This window comes from Phocoena phocoena, chromosome 12 (assembly GCF_963924675.1).
Source record: "Phocoena phocoena chromosome 12, mPhoPho1.1, whole genome shotgun sequence".
Classification (NCBI taxonomy): domain Eukaryota; kingdom Metazoa; phylum Chordata; class Mammalia; order Artiodactyla; family Phocoenidae; genus Phocoena; species Phocoena phocoena.
In genome coordinates, this window is record NC_089230.1 from 8,288,787 (window position 1) to 8,304,409 (window position 15,623).

Consider the following 15,623-nt stretch of genomic DNA (forward strand, 5'->3'; position numbering starts at 1 on the left):
AAGAGTCTCTCCTCTATTCTAGAGCCATGTGTTGTCCAGGGGCATTCACACATACAGTGGGGATTTATGAAGGCTCCACGTGGTTTTAATGTGCTCCACATGTCAGAATAACACGCTCATGAAAATAGCCAGTGAAGGACACAACATGGGCCCAGGGAAGCTTCTTTGTGTTCATACATAGAAACGCTTCCAAAATTTAGGGTTAATGTTACTTTGAAAAATGCCACTGCTGGCCTTTATCACTACTGGCTTCTTAAGCTGTCTTTAAATCTTCTTTTAGTGGTAATTCCCAAGTTGAAAGTCCAAAGGCCATTTTGAATACAGACCAGATTCTGGTGTTCTCTGGAAGACAGATGTACTCCATTTGCCATCTCGTTCACCCTGTGAGATGCGGACTGCAAATTCATACATGGTGTCTGGAATCAGGTTCTCTATCAGCACTCGTCTGTTGGAGACCTGCTTGTAATCCCACCTGGCGGACTCCCCCTTTTCTCGGTAGCGCACAGTGTACTGTCTGTAAGAAAAGGCAAGGCAACAGCACAGCCCTCTGACCAATTCTCCGCACCTGAACACCGGATTCCTTGCCGTTTTCCCCTCCCCACAAGTGATGACTTTTGGAGGTAAGTAGAGAAATCAAAGAGGAGAAAATTCTAAACTTTTGACTTTGTTATTGGCTCAAAGGATCTACTTAAGTTCCAGGGAGATGTGTCTAAAATAGCCCAGAGGAGATGGACCTTATTGTCTTTTCAACACCAAAATGTCTTATTGCTCAAAAGGTCAAGCAGCGATTAAAAGGAAGGGATAGAAGGGAGACTGTTTTTCTGAGGCAAGGGCCTTATTAGGGGTGTGTGTGTGTGTGTGTGTGTGCGCGCGCGCGTATGTTGTGTGGAAGAGGCGATATTAAGAACCAGAACCGGCCCGAAGTACCTTGGCTCTCCAGAAAAGAAAGACAAGAAGACTCGTTTCATGCCAAAGCAGGCATGTTTTCTATAAGGAAAGGCACCATGTGGTTTTGAGTAGACTTATTACCATGAGATGGAACAAAAATGTGTAACAGAGCAGGAGAGAGGCGCTTATGAAAGGAACTCTGCTGTGTGATTACCAGGCAGAGAAGTACGGTGTGACCCAACATGGTCATACTGGGCAAGCCCCGACCTAAGACATCCTCAACACTTGACATTTAACAGTTGCAAATGCCATTTACTGGACTGCTTCTCCAAGAAGTTTTCTTTGTGGCCACTTTACAGTAGAAAGCATTTGATGCATTAAAAGTGTGCTATTCATTACGATATTTAATTAGTTAGGATAAGACTTCAGTTGCAGACACAGCACAGCAATTCGCAATAAAAGTTCTGCTAAGAAAACTCAAGCCCTCTTGTTTTCATCAAGATGTTGGAAATCAAAGTCCAGTGGTAATCAGGAATACTTCATGTTGGGGGAGGCCCTATGGCTTGGGAGAGAATCACTATGCATTTTCTGAGGTCTTTGACAAGAAGCAGATGTCTTTTTTTACTAGCAGACAGTAGAAGCTCTATCTAGTACCAATAATATATCTAATATAGATCTAATGTATACTAGCTCTATATATAATATGTATCATACACACACACACACACATACACTCAGCATTATATTCCATTCATCTTCTAAAGTATAATCACTTTTCCTGGTTGCAAATAGGTTCAAAAATTAATACATAGTGACTAGACCACCAAATCTTTGGCTTTCTCTTGGCTATGTATACTACTTAGTCATTTAACACACAAAACTTTTGTGACTCTATTAATCTACCACTAACTAGAAATGGCATTCACCAATGGCCTTTTTAGCACAAAAATTGTTCTAACCTTATGGTTTTTCCTCCATCGCTATTGCAAATGAATGTAAAAACCAGAATAGCATAAGATCATGGCTTAGGACAAAATACGTGCACTTCGTTACACACAGAGGAGCTGGACAGGAAGCAGTGCAGTGTCTAAAGAAGAACCACTGTGTGCAAGGCATCAGGCAAACGTCCACCACTCTACATAGGACCCTTCCTGCTGCCACTCTTCCCGGATAACGGGAAGATGGTAAGACTCTTCCCAAGATGGACCCACATCCCCTGTGCGTGAACAGAACATTCATGAGACGAAGCAAAACACAGCTGGGGGCAAAGAAAGAAACAGAGTCTAGGAAAATTCCAAACACAAGTTAAGACTTTGAACAGATGAGAGGTGAGGTCCTACTGTGTGTCTTACACAAATCTGATTTGTGGGCAATGTGTACCACACTCGAGATTAGCTAGACTGTCATACAGCAGTCTACCCGTCAGCTACAAAAAGGTCAGCGTTCACATACGTCCAAAAATACAATCGTTCAAATAAATACACGTCTCTTCAGGGCCGGAAAAAACCATGTCTCTCATATAGAAAATAAAGACAAAGAAAGAAGGAAAGGTACCTTGATGTAACAACTTTCTTCTGTTTTTCCAAAACAGGATCCACCCAGGCTACCAGCACAGATTGGGACGATATTACCCGGACATTGATGTCTTCAGGTACATCCAGTTCATCCTCTTCTGCAATGACAGTTGTGCACATGGAAAGGCTGTCCCCAACAGTAGGCTCTGCCCTGAGTCCCTCTGGTCCCCAGAGTTTATTTTTTTAATTGCTTATGCTTGAGGTAGATAAAATGAAATGAATAGAAAGTCAAGCAATTATTTGACTGGTCAATGCAGAAAACCCAAAATCCCCACTCTTCCTCTTCTTAAACACATTCTAAGCTGCCTAACCCAATTGACATAAGAACAGTAGCACAAAAAGAGGTGCTTTGCCCTTGGTCACAGATACTCCAAATCACTCAGCGTTTTCTCAGTATACACCGTGAGTTTCTGGGAAATAATGCAATTTTTACAGGAGGCAAAAGTTTAGGGGAAGAAAGGGTCAATTCAGAGCATTTCCTGGGCAATCATGGCATGAAATAAAAATTCTAGCTCAACGATTGCACAAGTCGCATTGAGTCCAAGGTCCTCACAATTTAGAATCTGTGATTCCAAGGCAGACTAGAAGTAATATTCAGACAGAAAAGAGAATTCAGTTTGCCAGTTTCCAATGGAATACAGTAACGTCACAAAGTTTATAGTTTTTGTTCAATCTGTAACACCGAGACTCACAAGATGTCTTCAGTTTTGCTTTTAGTCTCTTGGAATTTTTTGGGTTTTTTGTCTGTTTTGTGTTTTTCTTTTCATCTTTCAGGGATCATGTTTCAAAAGGATGTGGCTTTCACTACAAGTAGGGGAAGGTGGAAATGCGGAGCCTGTTAGAAAAGTGATACAGGGACTTCTTCTAGAGCAGCAATTAAAGAATTTAAAAAGTGAAACAACATACATGTGGGATTTTTCTTATACAACGTACCATTCTAATAATTATCAGTATAAAAGTATAATATATAGATATATGCTATATTATATAATTCAAATAAATTGTGAATTCATGAAAATCATTACGCTGTAGGTTCCCTCTTTAAATTAAGGCACGTGAATCAGAAAAGGTATATTTAATTTGTTACTATATGATTGATATAAAAAATATCTGTTGAATGGATGTGGAAAAAAGTATCCCTTAGTTAAGTAACCAAGGATCAGGCTACCAGCAAGACGCCATTACAATTTTTCTCACTCTTCCCAATGCTACTTTTAGGCAATTTTAGCTGAAATAAAGTTTGAGTGCGTCTCTTGCACGCTGCCCCCTCTACACCTACTCGTCCTCCTCTCCCTTTGTTCCCAGTCTCTCACCAAGGGCAGCTTATGCATGGATCAGACTGCCTGTTAAATGGAGTAAATGCTCGGCACTCCTATCATGACAGATCTGAGGCCATTCAGATGGACACAGAGATAGATTTCATCACAAGAACACTCTAGCCTCTGAGTAGAAAAGAAACACACATGCTCCCAAAATGTGACCAAGTCTGCCCTGCTGTTTCCTTTTATACTCAACAAAATCCATGTGCATTGTCGCTCAGCCGGCATCATTCAGAAACAAACAAGCCCTAGACCATGGCTTGACCAGACGCGTCCTTGGAGACATACCTGAAATCTTCCGCTTTGTTAGTGCAGCCCTGTACACGGGCTGACTCTGCCCCCGGGAGTTCAGGGACTGCAGTGAGACCACGTACACTGACTCGGAGGCTGTGGACCAACAAGCAAGAGATGAGGTTCTGCAGCTGGTTTTCTGGAAAGCACACCCCTGCTCGTCTGTGTTCCTCTCCCCTTACCTTCTCATCTCTCTTGGGCATTCCTACTTATTCAGGAAAACTACAGGTGAGACCAAGAACTGTAGGAACTAAACTCAAAAAGAACACGATTTATGTCAGGAAATGTGGAAGGGATTTTTACCTATAATTCCTGAAAAATGGGTTTCTAGCTCATTAGCATCAAAGAAAGATGAACAATGTTTAAAAAAGAAATGAACGGAATATTTACCCACACAATTCCCTAAATTTTTTTTACCTCCAAATATAGAGGAGGGAATGACTCTGTTTTTATTTGTCATCAAAAAGAAGGGAGTTATAACTGATTCACTTTGTTATGGGGCAGAAACTAACACACCATTGTAAAGCAATTATACCCCAATAAAGATGTTTAAAAAAAAAAGAAGGGAGAGAGACAAGAAGAGCCAGTGCACCAGGCTTGCAGCCCGGATGGGATGCTGTGCCCTTCGAACTAAAATCCTCAGAACGGGGTCTCTGAAGATTAGCTAAGGGCAAATGGAAGAGTAAACTCATCCTATATTTCTGGATTGTTCTTTCAGTTAGTTCACCTCCACCCCACCCCCCAAATTGTGCATTGGGCCACTAATGTCCAACTTACCTGAAACTTGAAAACTTTATTTGGAAACAAATTACAATAGTGAACTAAAACTTACCACTCTCAAGTGCTTTGGAATCACGGAGTCTGAGACCCCAGTGAAACCTTGGCTAGCTTCCAATTTGACCATCTCAGTTTACAAATAAGGACATAAAGCCATAAAAAGGGATTGATTTGCCCAAGGTCACACCCCTAAAAGGACTCATAATCTTCCTTAAATCTAAAATTGCTAATGCCCAACTCCAGGTTCTATCGACCTAGTTTCCTGTAGCAGCCTCGATCAATTCAAGAATAAAAGTGAGGCAACCTGACATACTTCTAACACGGATAGTTATATCATCAGGTAATACCTCAGCACATTAACAAGGCGGCACTAAGACCCTAAAGGAAACTTCTAAGACTGGTGTCCTGCCTGCAGGAATTGCAAACTTCCATACGGCAGTGGGAAAATAAACCTGTCATGTTTACAAACAGCATGTCAAGTTAAACATAAAAGGAGACTCATGCTCAGAAACACTCACACTGAGAGCCCTGTTTATGTAAAGTAAACTTCAAGTTTAATCACATTTCAAGGGAAGGGGCAATACTTGACAACCTGCTCCCTCCCGTGTGTGTGTGTGTGTGTGTGTGTCAATACACACACACATAGGGCAGGTGAAACTCATACTGTGACATGAATAAATTATTTAGACTGAGGCTTTCACATCTTATTCTGTCAGAGAATTTTGAAATATGTGTTTTACAAAAGGGAAGAACCAAGTTTGTAACGCTTGAATTCATAGAACATCAAACTAAACTTCTCAACATTGGAGTCCTTTCAGGTCTGTTCATTTCTTGCTGCTACTGGCAAGTACACCAAATGTCAACAAAGAAAAAACTCTGCCATTCAACCTCACAATCCAGGAACATGTATAAATAACTAAATGTGAAAAGCAGTGGCTTATCACTTATCAGGAACCACCAAGAAAAGAATAATTTCCCACAATTGACTCTTGAACATATCTGCGATGCATCTCTTAAAGTTCTTGGACTTGCTGAACGCCCATGTTCTTGATGTGCTGTGCTCTCCAAGTCAGCTTGGCCCGAGATGATCCCAAAGGAACAGTCTACACTGCAGTAAACTGTAGCGATGGTTTCACACGCACTGGGTCTAGTCTCTGTGCCGTGTTAAGCCCTGCACATCAATTCTTCATTTAGTGCCAACAAAGCCCCACGAGGAAGCTACTCTCATTGTCTCCTTTTCACAGATGAGGAACCAGCTCAGTGGGGTGAACTGACCCCAAGGTCATGGCCTAAATGCAGGACTGGTCTCACACCCAGCTCTGTGTGGCTCCAAACCCCAGGCTCTTACTTATGCAGGTGAGGAAGGGGCAGGGCCCAGGGCTCACCGGCCACTGACCCCGGGCCTGAGAAAGCACCTGACAGCTGGGTATGCACCAGTCCATCTCTTTTTCATAGAAATATAATAAAAACACAGTGGTATGAAAGCACACTTCTTTCTGTGCTCCTGATTATTGAATAAAGGGTAGAAATAAAGTCTCCAAAATGACTGCAGCTTCACCAGCCCAGGGACCACAGGACCCCAAGCCCCAACCCCCCTGTCAGAGCCACCATCTTCCCTCACTTCCCAACCTCGGCGTAATGTGGCAGAAACTACTTCTGAAGGTCCGTGGAAACGTTCTGAAGGACTCCAAACGTTCACCTGCTCATCCTTCGTTACTGTCCGGCTCCCACCTCACCTGGGCTGGCTACCTCCTCTCCCTCTGTATTCCCATGCCCCCAGGGACCCCTCTGACTACAGGATTCAACACTGGCGCCCTCCCTCCCCCCGCAAAAGGCCCCGAGCTTCCTGCCTCCGGTGCCTGCTTTTCCCTCTCCAGCTGCTTTCACAACAGTGAGCACTAAGCACTCTGGGTACCCTTGTGAGGGACCCTTGTGAGGGACCGCCGGGGAGCTGGTACCCAGCATGGTGCTTGACATGGAAGATGCCCAGGAGGACATGTTTAATGAATGACTCCAAGGACCACAGGCTCCAAGTTTCCTTAACATTTGGCCATTCCTTGCAGTACCACACTTTCAATGGCATCTCGGTCATCAATGGAATTAAAATCCTATGCAGGATAAAATAAGGAGACAGGCGTCCCCTAACATAGCAGGCCACGCCGACATCCACAGGAATTCACATCATTCCGTCCTCCTGGCCAGGATAGAGCAAGTGTCCAGTGAGACCTCCTCCTCAAGGCGACCACTTAGATCGTTCACAATGGCAAGTCCAACGCTTTTTTTTTTTTTTTCCCAATGCTTTTTATTTGTTGAAAATTCCTAAGCTAGCAGGTTGTATTGGAAGCCTCAGAGTCCTGAGCTGTCAGTTCAGGCCAGGATCAGGGCCCACCACTGACCTCAGGTCCAACATTTGCTCACGTTCAGGAAGCAAAACAAACAAACAAACAAAAATCCTTCTGCTACACTCAGGCGAGCCAGGGGTTCACTACTGAGAAAACAAAGTTAACAGAACCAGTCAGATGAAAAATCTGTCGACACCAAAGGACATTTTAATGTGTGGTGTCTATGAAAGATGCAGAACAATGAAAACTTTCCAGTTACAAAATGCTCTCTCTACAGTATCAGAAATGCAAAACTAGTGACTACTTATCTGCTGATATCCTGGGTAGAATTTGGCCTGAATCACCAAAACAGAGCCACTTAACCTGCACAGGACAACCACTCAAGGCAAGGGGTAGGCCCAGGAATGAATGAATGAATGAATGAAGAGTCCCCAGATTATTCTGTGGCTCCAGGTGTGGAGCCTCTAGCTCTGGGTCTCACTGCTAATACTGAAACCAGGCTTCACGAAGCATGGACAGCTCGGGTTTCTCCATTCGCTCCCACCATCCCTCTTGTTTTCGTGCGGCTTTGGAGCAGACAGGTAGCTAGTCTCTTCGGGCTGGAAAAAGTCTGGAGTCTGTTTTGAGGCTTCAATGCCATGCCTGGCTCACCGCTGCCTGTGCCACCACGTGGAGACCCCGTAAAGCCCACAGAACGCCAGGCTGACCCTGTGCCATGAGCACCCAACAGACTTTTCCAACAGTGGGTGTGTGAGCAGAGCAGGGAAGGTAACTTCCGAGAATCTTCCAGGGAGCGAGTCCAGCCTGGCTTCCGCTCGGTGTCTCCACCAGCTCAAATCTGCCCAGGTCAGTCTCTAGCCCCTCACTGCGTAGGCTGGGAGCCAAGCCACGCCTGATGACCGCGTCGTGAAGAGACCCTCGTTCCCACTGGAGTCTTGGGAAGGCCCAATAAGTCACACCCTCTTCCTTGCCTGAGCACTGATCTAATTAGAAAGTGAATAAGAATAAAGAGTGGAGGCCACAATATCTATGGCTCGTACAAACTAAGTTGGAGAACACGGGGCAGGTGCACGTTCTAACACCAAAGCCCAGAGTCAGACAGACCTTGCTGCCCCAGGAGCCCTGGGCCCTCCACGACTCGGGCACAGAGGGGCAGAACGGAATGTGTACTCTGTAGCCTGGCTTCCCCCAGAGGAGGCGATAGGGAGGGGCCGAGCCACGCTCCCCCAGCGCCTCCTGCCAAACTCATCACGTAGGTAAGGGGGCATGAGGGAAGGGAGAAAGGCAGAAGTGTTGCATGAGTGTTGCAGTGTCTCTACCCCCAAGGAAGGGCCAGGCATGAGGGATCGTTGCTGCGCCCCTGGGAGCGTGGTCCGGGTCCACTGTCCAGGCCTATCGAGGAGCAAGGCCAGCAGAGATCAGGCCTGGAACCAAGCAACCAAGCACATAACCTCTCCCGGTCACAGCCTCCATGGCCTGTGCTTTGATGCTTCCTTCACCCGATGAGGGTTTGCAAAGAGGAAGGAGGGCAGGCTTGGTCCGCAGGCTCCATCAGCTGCCACCACATTTCATCTCGATGGGATGCAAGGTCCAGTAGCCCAGGATCTAAGATGCAGCTTAGAGAGCAAGACGAGGAAAGCAGAGCCGAGATGGAAAAGCATTAGCCCCGACCCATCACATCCAGAAAAATGACCCAGCGCAACTGGGTCAGGAAGCCGCTGAAGGGCACTTGTTGGGCAGCCTTGTCCCACCACTAACAGAAGATGGAAAGAATGGAGGCATGGACAGAGGATAGAACGGAGAATGAGGTTTTGAATAACTGTAATACCTGGAAAATGAACGTTACAACTGAAATACGACGTTCTGTCACGAACAGGCTTCAAAATCTTGAAATGACAGCCAACATCATTAAAACATCGAATAGCAATGAACATGAAACTCACCTAGCTTTTTAATTTCGTGTGTTCGCTCATCCCTCGTCAGTGGAACATAATTCATCTTCCGGCCACTTTCTCCGTAGCCCAGAAGGAAGCCCCGTGATCTGCGTGGACTCTTAGCTCCAGACAGGTGAGGCGCCTTCCACGCCACGGACAGCTGGTCGTTGGAGGAGCGGACTCGGACCCGCAAGGGCTTGTTGGGCACGTCCTTTTCTTAAAGAGGACATGACACAGAGACCATTAAACAGCAAACCCTGGAGCTCACCATCAAGGATGGAAAGCGTATCCAAAGACTGACCACCACAATTAGCAGTTGGGCTTAAAACATCCATTTTTGGTTACCAGTTCTAGTAAGAACATCCTTCCCCCAAGGGTATCGACACTCCGTGTCCACGTTCCTCCCCACACTGCACACGGAAAGATCTCAAGGACTTAAAGTGAAAACATACTGTGTGTGAGACTGCCAGCCAGAAATCTTGGATGTTTTACAATGTTCCTTTTCATCTATTTCCTCTTGCCCCCTTAAAGCCAAAACTATATATCTTCTATTAAAGCAAAAGGTCAGCGTGAAATATAGCAAAACACTTTCATGCTATTTTTAACTGTCCTCCTGGAAGCTTTTCCATTATGCAGTTGAAAAAAAAAATGGGCTCTCCTTGTCTTTATGCCGAATCACTAAGAACTAAATACCACTCTCTGGTCTTGATCTTAATTTCTCTTACATGTCCAAGTCTTGCCCTTTCAGACAAACCCAGCTGCTACTCCCCATGTCTGTTGTTGCCTTCCTGCTAAATGAATCCATTTAGAGAACTCTTCTTACTAAACTGAAAATCTCAAGAATCGCTCTAGGGACTTCCCTGGTGGCTCAGTGGTTAAGACTCCGTGCTCCCAATGCAGGGGGCCCGGGTTTGACCCCTGGTCGGGGGACTATATTCCACAGGCATGCCGCAAGTGAGACTCAGCACGACCAAATTTAAAAAAAAAAAAAAGAAGCTCTCACTGTTAACATTCTCAAGGCAAGGCATTCCAGTGGCCAATACTTAGTGTTCAACGTTTTGTTTTTACATCAATTTGGAGCTGATAAGCTTGGGAACAAGGGCTGTGGACCATGTGACAACTACACTGCCTGGTTCTGACAGGGGGCCACATTCTAGCCCTTTCTGGGGATCCAGTTACCTAATGAGTTTCCATATATCAACCCCGCCATCAGTCCTGACTAATTTTATTAAACTGGCAAATTCCCACCTAAGCTAACATTTCAACACTAAGACAAAATACAAAAACAAATGTCATGAGTTAGTGAGTTTCAATAGCACAGTAAATAGCCATTGGAGATGGTTATTCCGAAAAGCCAGACACCTGGCTCCAATGTCTTGAATCGAACCAAAAGGAATATCCTTTTGAATATATTAGCTGGAGCTATCTAATCAGTCACTGGGCACCGCCGTTCCTAAAGGCTACTGAGAGAATACCATATAATGGTTCAACAGATATTTTCCCCAGTTCACAAAGTAGAGATTACTGAGATTTTTTTTTGTTTTTAATCCAATAATGTAGTCAATGAACTAACTATACAGAACTTTGTCCTGCACCCTGGTGATGTGAGTGTAACCACTTTCGCTGGGGTTATACTACAATTTCAATTTTATTCCAAGTTCAGGGGTAGGCTCTCCATTGCAAGGTCTAGCCTTTATAAAAATTAGGGACCTCCAAGCAATTATGGAAATGACAAATACGCTTATGGCTCTAATTCAAAAGAAAATAATTTGCCCAAAGTGTTCGGTACCAAGTTATTAGTGGCACAGCACTGATGGATCGAATGAGTTCCTGTATTAATCCTATGAGTTGATTACTCTTACGAGTTCCTAGTGGGAATCTCTTGATACATACTCCTAACAACGTGACATCCAGTGTTTCTCGGAAGGTACAGGCTGGCAAATCTTGTTAAGTGTTGTGGGTGACTGTGGGCATGGATTTTCTCCATCAGCATGTGTCCCTGCTGAACAGACTTTGTGTGGGTCTAGGGTAAGAATAGCTTTTTAAACACAAAGAGGGAAAATATCTTGTAAAAACCATTTATGGAAAGCAAAATCTGGAAAAGGAGGAGCATGTTTAGTCTCAATGAAGCTTTGGTTTGGTTTTTGAAGTTAGCACATTTTTGGAGGACATTCCTCAGAACAAAATACGCAACCGAGTTTAACTTTTCAGGGATGGAGTTTGTGTCATTTTCAGATTTATGTAAAGTTATGAAATAAACTTGACATGAGCCATAAGCAGGGGGATAGAGGTCGAGAGAAGAAATTTTAAAGGAAGCAGAAAACCTTGCTTCATTCTCTTTACATCTTCTAAGTCATGTTTTACTCCGTGCGCCCCCGATACAAACTATCACCACCCACAAAACTGAAGCCCCTCTCACGAGTGATGCCACAGCCTCTTCGAGGTGAACCCCCTGCGGCTGGTGTTCGGTTCCAGAGTGTCCAGCTTTGGGAAGGGGTCAGGGCTATGTTTTTTAAGAAGTCTATAAGGTGAAAATGATCTCTGCCAACAACATACGATGTTTACTTTACTTTTAAGAAAAGCTCATACCTCCTCGAGGGAACCTCAGTGAGGCGGGGGTGAGAAATGACTCCTGTTCAGGCTGCCACAGGCCATTTGCTCTGCTCGCTTTCCCAGTGGGACTGGCAGCGTCCCCCCAACCCACCTGGCTACCACAGCCTATCTCCCCAGCGGCAGCAGTAAACATGGTGGGCGTCCATGGTGCTGTCACCGACTTGACCGACCTCAGGGCTGCCCTCCACGGCTCTTGTGCTAAAGCCCCATGGGACACAACCACGCTCCCATCCGCTGCAGAAGGCAGCACGTCAGCGTGGGACTTCTGGGATGATCTCCAGCAAAATGGGCAAAGCTACCGAAAACACACGCATGGGTCTCGCAGGAGTCAGCTGAAAAATAAATTACTGACCAGAGATGGCATTCCCCACTCTGTGGCTCTGCCCCTGTCCTGGGGCCCTTCCAGCCTCCCATTTTAGTGGAACCAGCGTCCGTGGAGAGCGCACTTTTACGGGGGGACCTTGGGGAGTGTTGTAGGGCTGGGCTCCAGGACAGACAGCCCCTGACACTCAATAGCACAATTCTGAACAAACAGTAATAAGGAAAAAGACCACTGGAATGCCCCCAAATGACAGCGTCCCTGAGGAGGAGAAAGGCGTGTTTCCAGGAACAAGGAGCTCGGTCCCAGACAGCACAGGCTTTTGCCTGAGGTCCTGACCCACGCCAGGCCCACTGAACGTCGGCCATGCCACCCCCTCGGACTGTACAGGCTTTCCCCCAGGCTCCAGCCTGCTGTCTAACCCTCCACTCCAGGGTTCGAGAACGAGGCGAGGCCTGCCGAGCAAGCTCTGGGAACAGGGCTGAGGCTATAGTACAACCAACCACACTGACTACCCTCTACACAACCTCCCAGTTTGTCACGAGCTCTTGCATGGCTCATTTTAATTGTCCTTCCAACATTTCCCAGGTGAGTAGGATCGATGTCGTAATCCCCATGAGAAAACTGAGGTTCGAGAGGTGAAGTAACAGACCCAAGGCCACACGGCTAAGTGCCAAGCGGCGACCTGAATTCAGCCACTGAGGCCAAGTTCCCTTCTCGTCCACCTATGCCCCTTCCATTCAGGCTCTCCCCTTACCCACGAGCCATCCCACCAAACACCCAACCTCTTCTGCTAATGAAGGTAGGACAAGGGTTCTGAGCTGGCCAGGCCCCCTTCCGAGTGAGAGCATAACGCCTTGCACAGTAGGCAGTACACGTGCATGTATGTGTTTTTTTTTAATGGATCAGACAGTATACTCAGCAGGTAGCTAAGGAACCAGACCAGGCCCCTCCCCCAAGACTGTCCCAGACAACTGCCCCCAGACTGCGCAGAGGCCACTGACTCTGGAAACCAGAGTGAGGTGACAATGTCACCCCCCAACACACAGCCCTCCATCCTTCAAATCTCTGAGTTTAGAAAAGACAACCACAATTTTTTTCAAGTACTTTCAAATTTTCCTTCCTTTAAAATTCTGGTGATACATACTTTCAACAGCTTTTATAGATCTTTTATAGATCATCTGGGAGTCCTCTTTTAAGCTGATGTGCACATGAAGAGAAACTATTCATATGGTTCAAATTCACTTGCAAGGGGATTATCTGTTTTCTCTAAGCCGTATGTGATAGCCTCACAGAAGCCTTCTGAAATTTTTCTAATAAATCCCTGTAAATCTTTTATCTTGAAAACAGGAAGTCACAATTGCCAAGAGGAGTCAAGTTCACATCCACTAGTGCCGAGTGTATTTTAAACTTGGCAGGACAGACTCCGTCCATCACTCTGGGTACCGCATAACCAGGTAGATGTTGCGCAGAACGGGTCAATCACAGAAGACCTACAGTGATTACACACCGTATGCTAGGCAGGTCAGCTGGGTGAAACAATTACCGTGTAGATTATGATAAGTATTCAAAAGCCAGGTACAATTAGGACGTCTCTCCCAGGACTTCCATGGTGGTGCAATGGTTAAGAAGCCGCCTGCCAATGCAGGGGACACGGGTTCTAGCCCTGGTCCGGGAAGATCCCACATGCCGCGGAACAACTAAGCCCATGCGCCACAACTACTGAGCCTGCACTCTACAGCCCGCGAGCCACAACTACTGAGCCCACACACCACAACTACTGAGGCCTGTGCACCTAGAGCCCGTGCTCTGCAACAAGAGAAGCCACTGCAATGAGAAGCCCGCGCACCGCAACGAAGAGTAGCCCCCGCTCGCCGCAACCAGAGAAAGGCCGCGCGCAGCAACGGAGACCCAACGCGGCCATAAATAAATAAATGTATAAAAATAAATAAATAGAAGAATGTCTCTCCCGATTTGTATCGCCAGCTATGCAAATTGGCAAGTATTCTGAAATTGGAGGGAATTAAAATCTGTTTTTATCACAAAGAAAAAACTCCAAAATTCAACATGACACTTCGCCCATTTACAATTCAATGCTAGTTAAACGTGTCATTTCTGAATTGGGCTTCCACAGGCTCAGAAGTAGGGGTCTGAATCTGAGTGTACCTCTCACTGCCTGTGTGATTTTGAGAATCCTCCCCGAACCTCAATTTCCTCCTCTGTAAACTAGTGTCTAGCACACTGGGTTTTGTAATCGAATCCACGTAAAGCATTTCACATCGTACTGGCATCTATCAAGCACGCAGTGCCTGTTGTGTTTGTGGTCGTGACAAAAATGAAATCGCCCACTTATCAGATTCAGTGGATGGGTGGGTGGCTCCTTCCAGAAAGTGAGCTGTGGGTGTATCACAAAGCTTTTCGTGATGCCCTGACACACAGTGGGCACTAAAAAAATGGGTTCCAAAGAACCAGACGTAAGCAAAAGAGATGGACTTACTGCCAAAGCCTCTAAAATATGAGGCTGTCTCCATCCAGGTGACTTTTTTTGCACCATAAGTAGAAAGCACTGTTCATTGCCCTCATCAGCATCCCAGTTACCAATCACTCTGAGCGGGTGCCTCCTCTTCGTTGGCATAAAAGTACACGGCCACCGCTGTCTGGAACGGCTTTCCCTGGCCTGGTCTCAGCTAGCAGGACATTCTCGTTTTCCAGGAGAATGTGAGGGATCACTCAGTCTAGAGCTTCGCAGAGTAAGTGGTCTGTCCCACTTATGGACCAACCTGACTCCCACTGTGCTGACCTCCAAGCTTTGAGAAGATGGCCCTTATCCTCATGCCAGGGCGCTCACTGGCCTTCCACTCGCCCAGCCTCTGCCCCAGGCAGCCTCCCCGGCCTCCCCAAGCAGCAGACCTCAAGGCCACCAGGGACACTGGCCGGAGGGTGGGCGGGATTCCGGCTGCAAGGCGCCGTCCTCAGGCTGCACTGTACATCAGAACACCCGAGGGCTTGTGAAAACACACCCGCCTCCCACGTCTGTCTGTCTGGGTGAGATTCCAGAGCTTGTATGTGCTTTCGATGAATAAGCATGATTAGGAAGTGGAGAGGGGGCAGGGGAGGGGGAGGGAAGATGCGTTAGAGGGGGTGACATGAGCTGTCTCAGCCGGAGGAGACAGACACGTGCTTTGCTGCCCTCACTGTGAGTCTGGGTCCCCTGCCCCCCCGACATGGGGGCCGGTCAGCAACACCTCACAGCCTCCGTCTGCCAAGGGCTCCTTCTTCCTGGCTGAATTCTGACAGACAATCCTCCCGCAACACCTCTGATGAGTCCCAAAGCCCTGCAGGACCTCAGTCCATTTAACGATGGACCGACTTGTCTATTTGGACAGGCCCAGCTATTTAACAAGGAGAAAGGAAATCTCGTGGCTTCATTTTGGAATAGCACCTGTCAGAGCATCACCAACCTTCCTAATCTATTGGATCCCTACGACGTAAGTCATTTGACAAGCACCCTCACAATAACCCAATAAACACCCCACTGACAGACAAGAAAAGCGAGGCTCAGGAAG

General features: G+C 46.4%; 1 protein-coding gene across 1 annotated transcript in view; it reads right to left on the bottom strand.

Moving 5' to 3' along the window:
- FNDC1 (fibronectin type III domain containing 1) overlaps positions 1 to 15,623 on the bottom strand; it is a 97,647-nt gene that overhangs the window by 42,897 nt on the left and 39,127 nt on the right. The window contains exons 5-8 of the mRNA XM_065888817.1: positions 9,135 to 9,341; positions 4,070 to 4,168; positions 2,443 to 2,560; positions 327 to 514 (exon numbers count right to left, since the gene is read on the bottom strand). Coding sequence (XP_065744889.1) covers positions 327 to 514; positions 2,443 to 2,560; positions 4,070 to 4,168; positions 9,135 to 9,341 — 612 coding nt within the window. The remainder of the gene's footprint in view (positions 1 to 326; positions 515 to 2,442; positions 2,561 to 4,069; positions 4,169 to 9,134; positions 9,342 to 15,623) is intronic.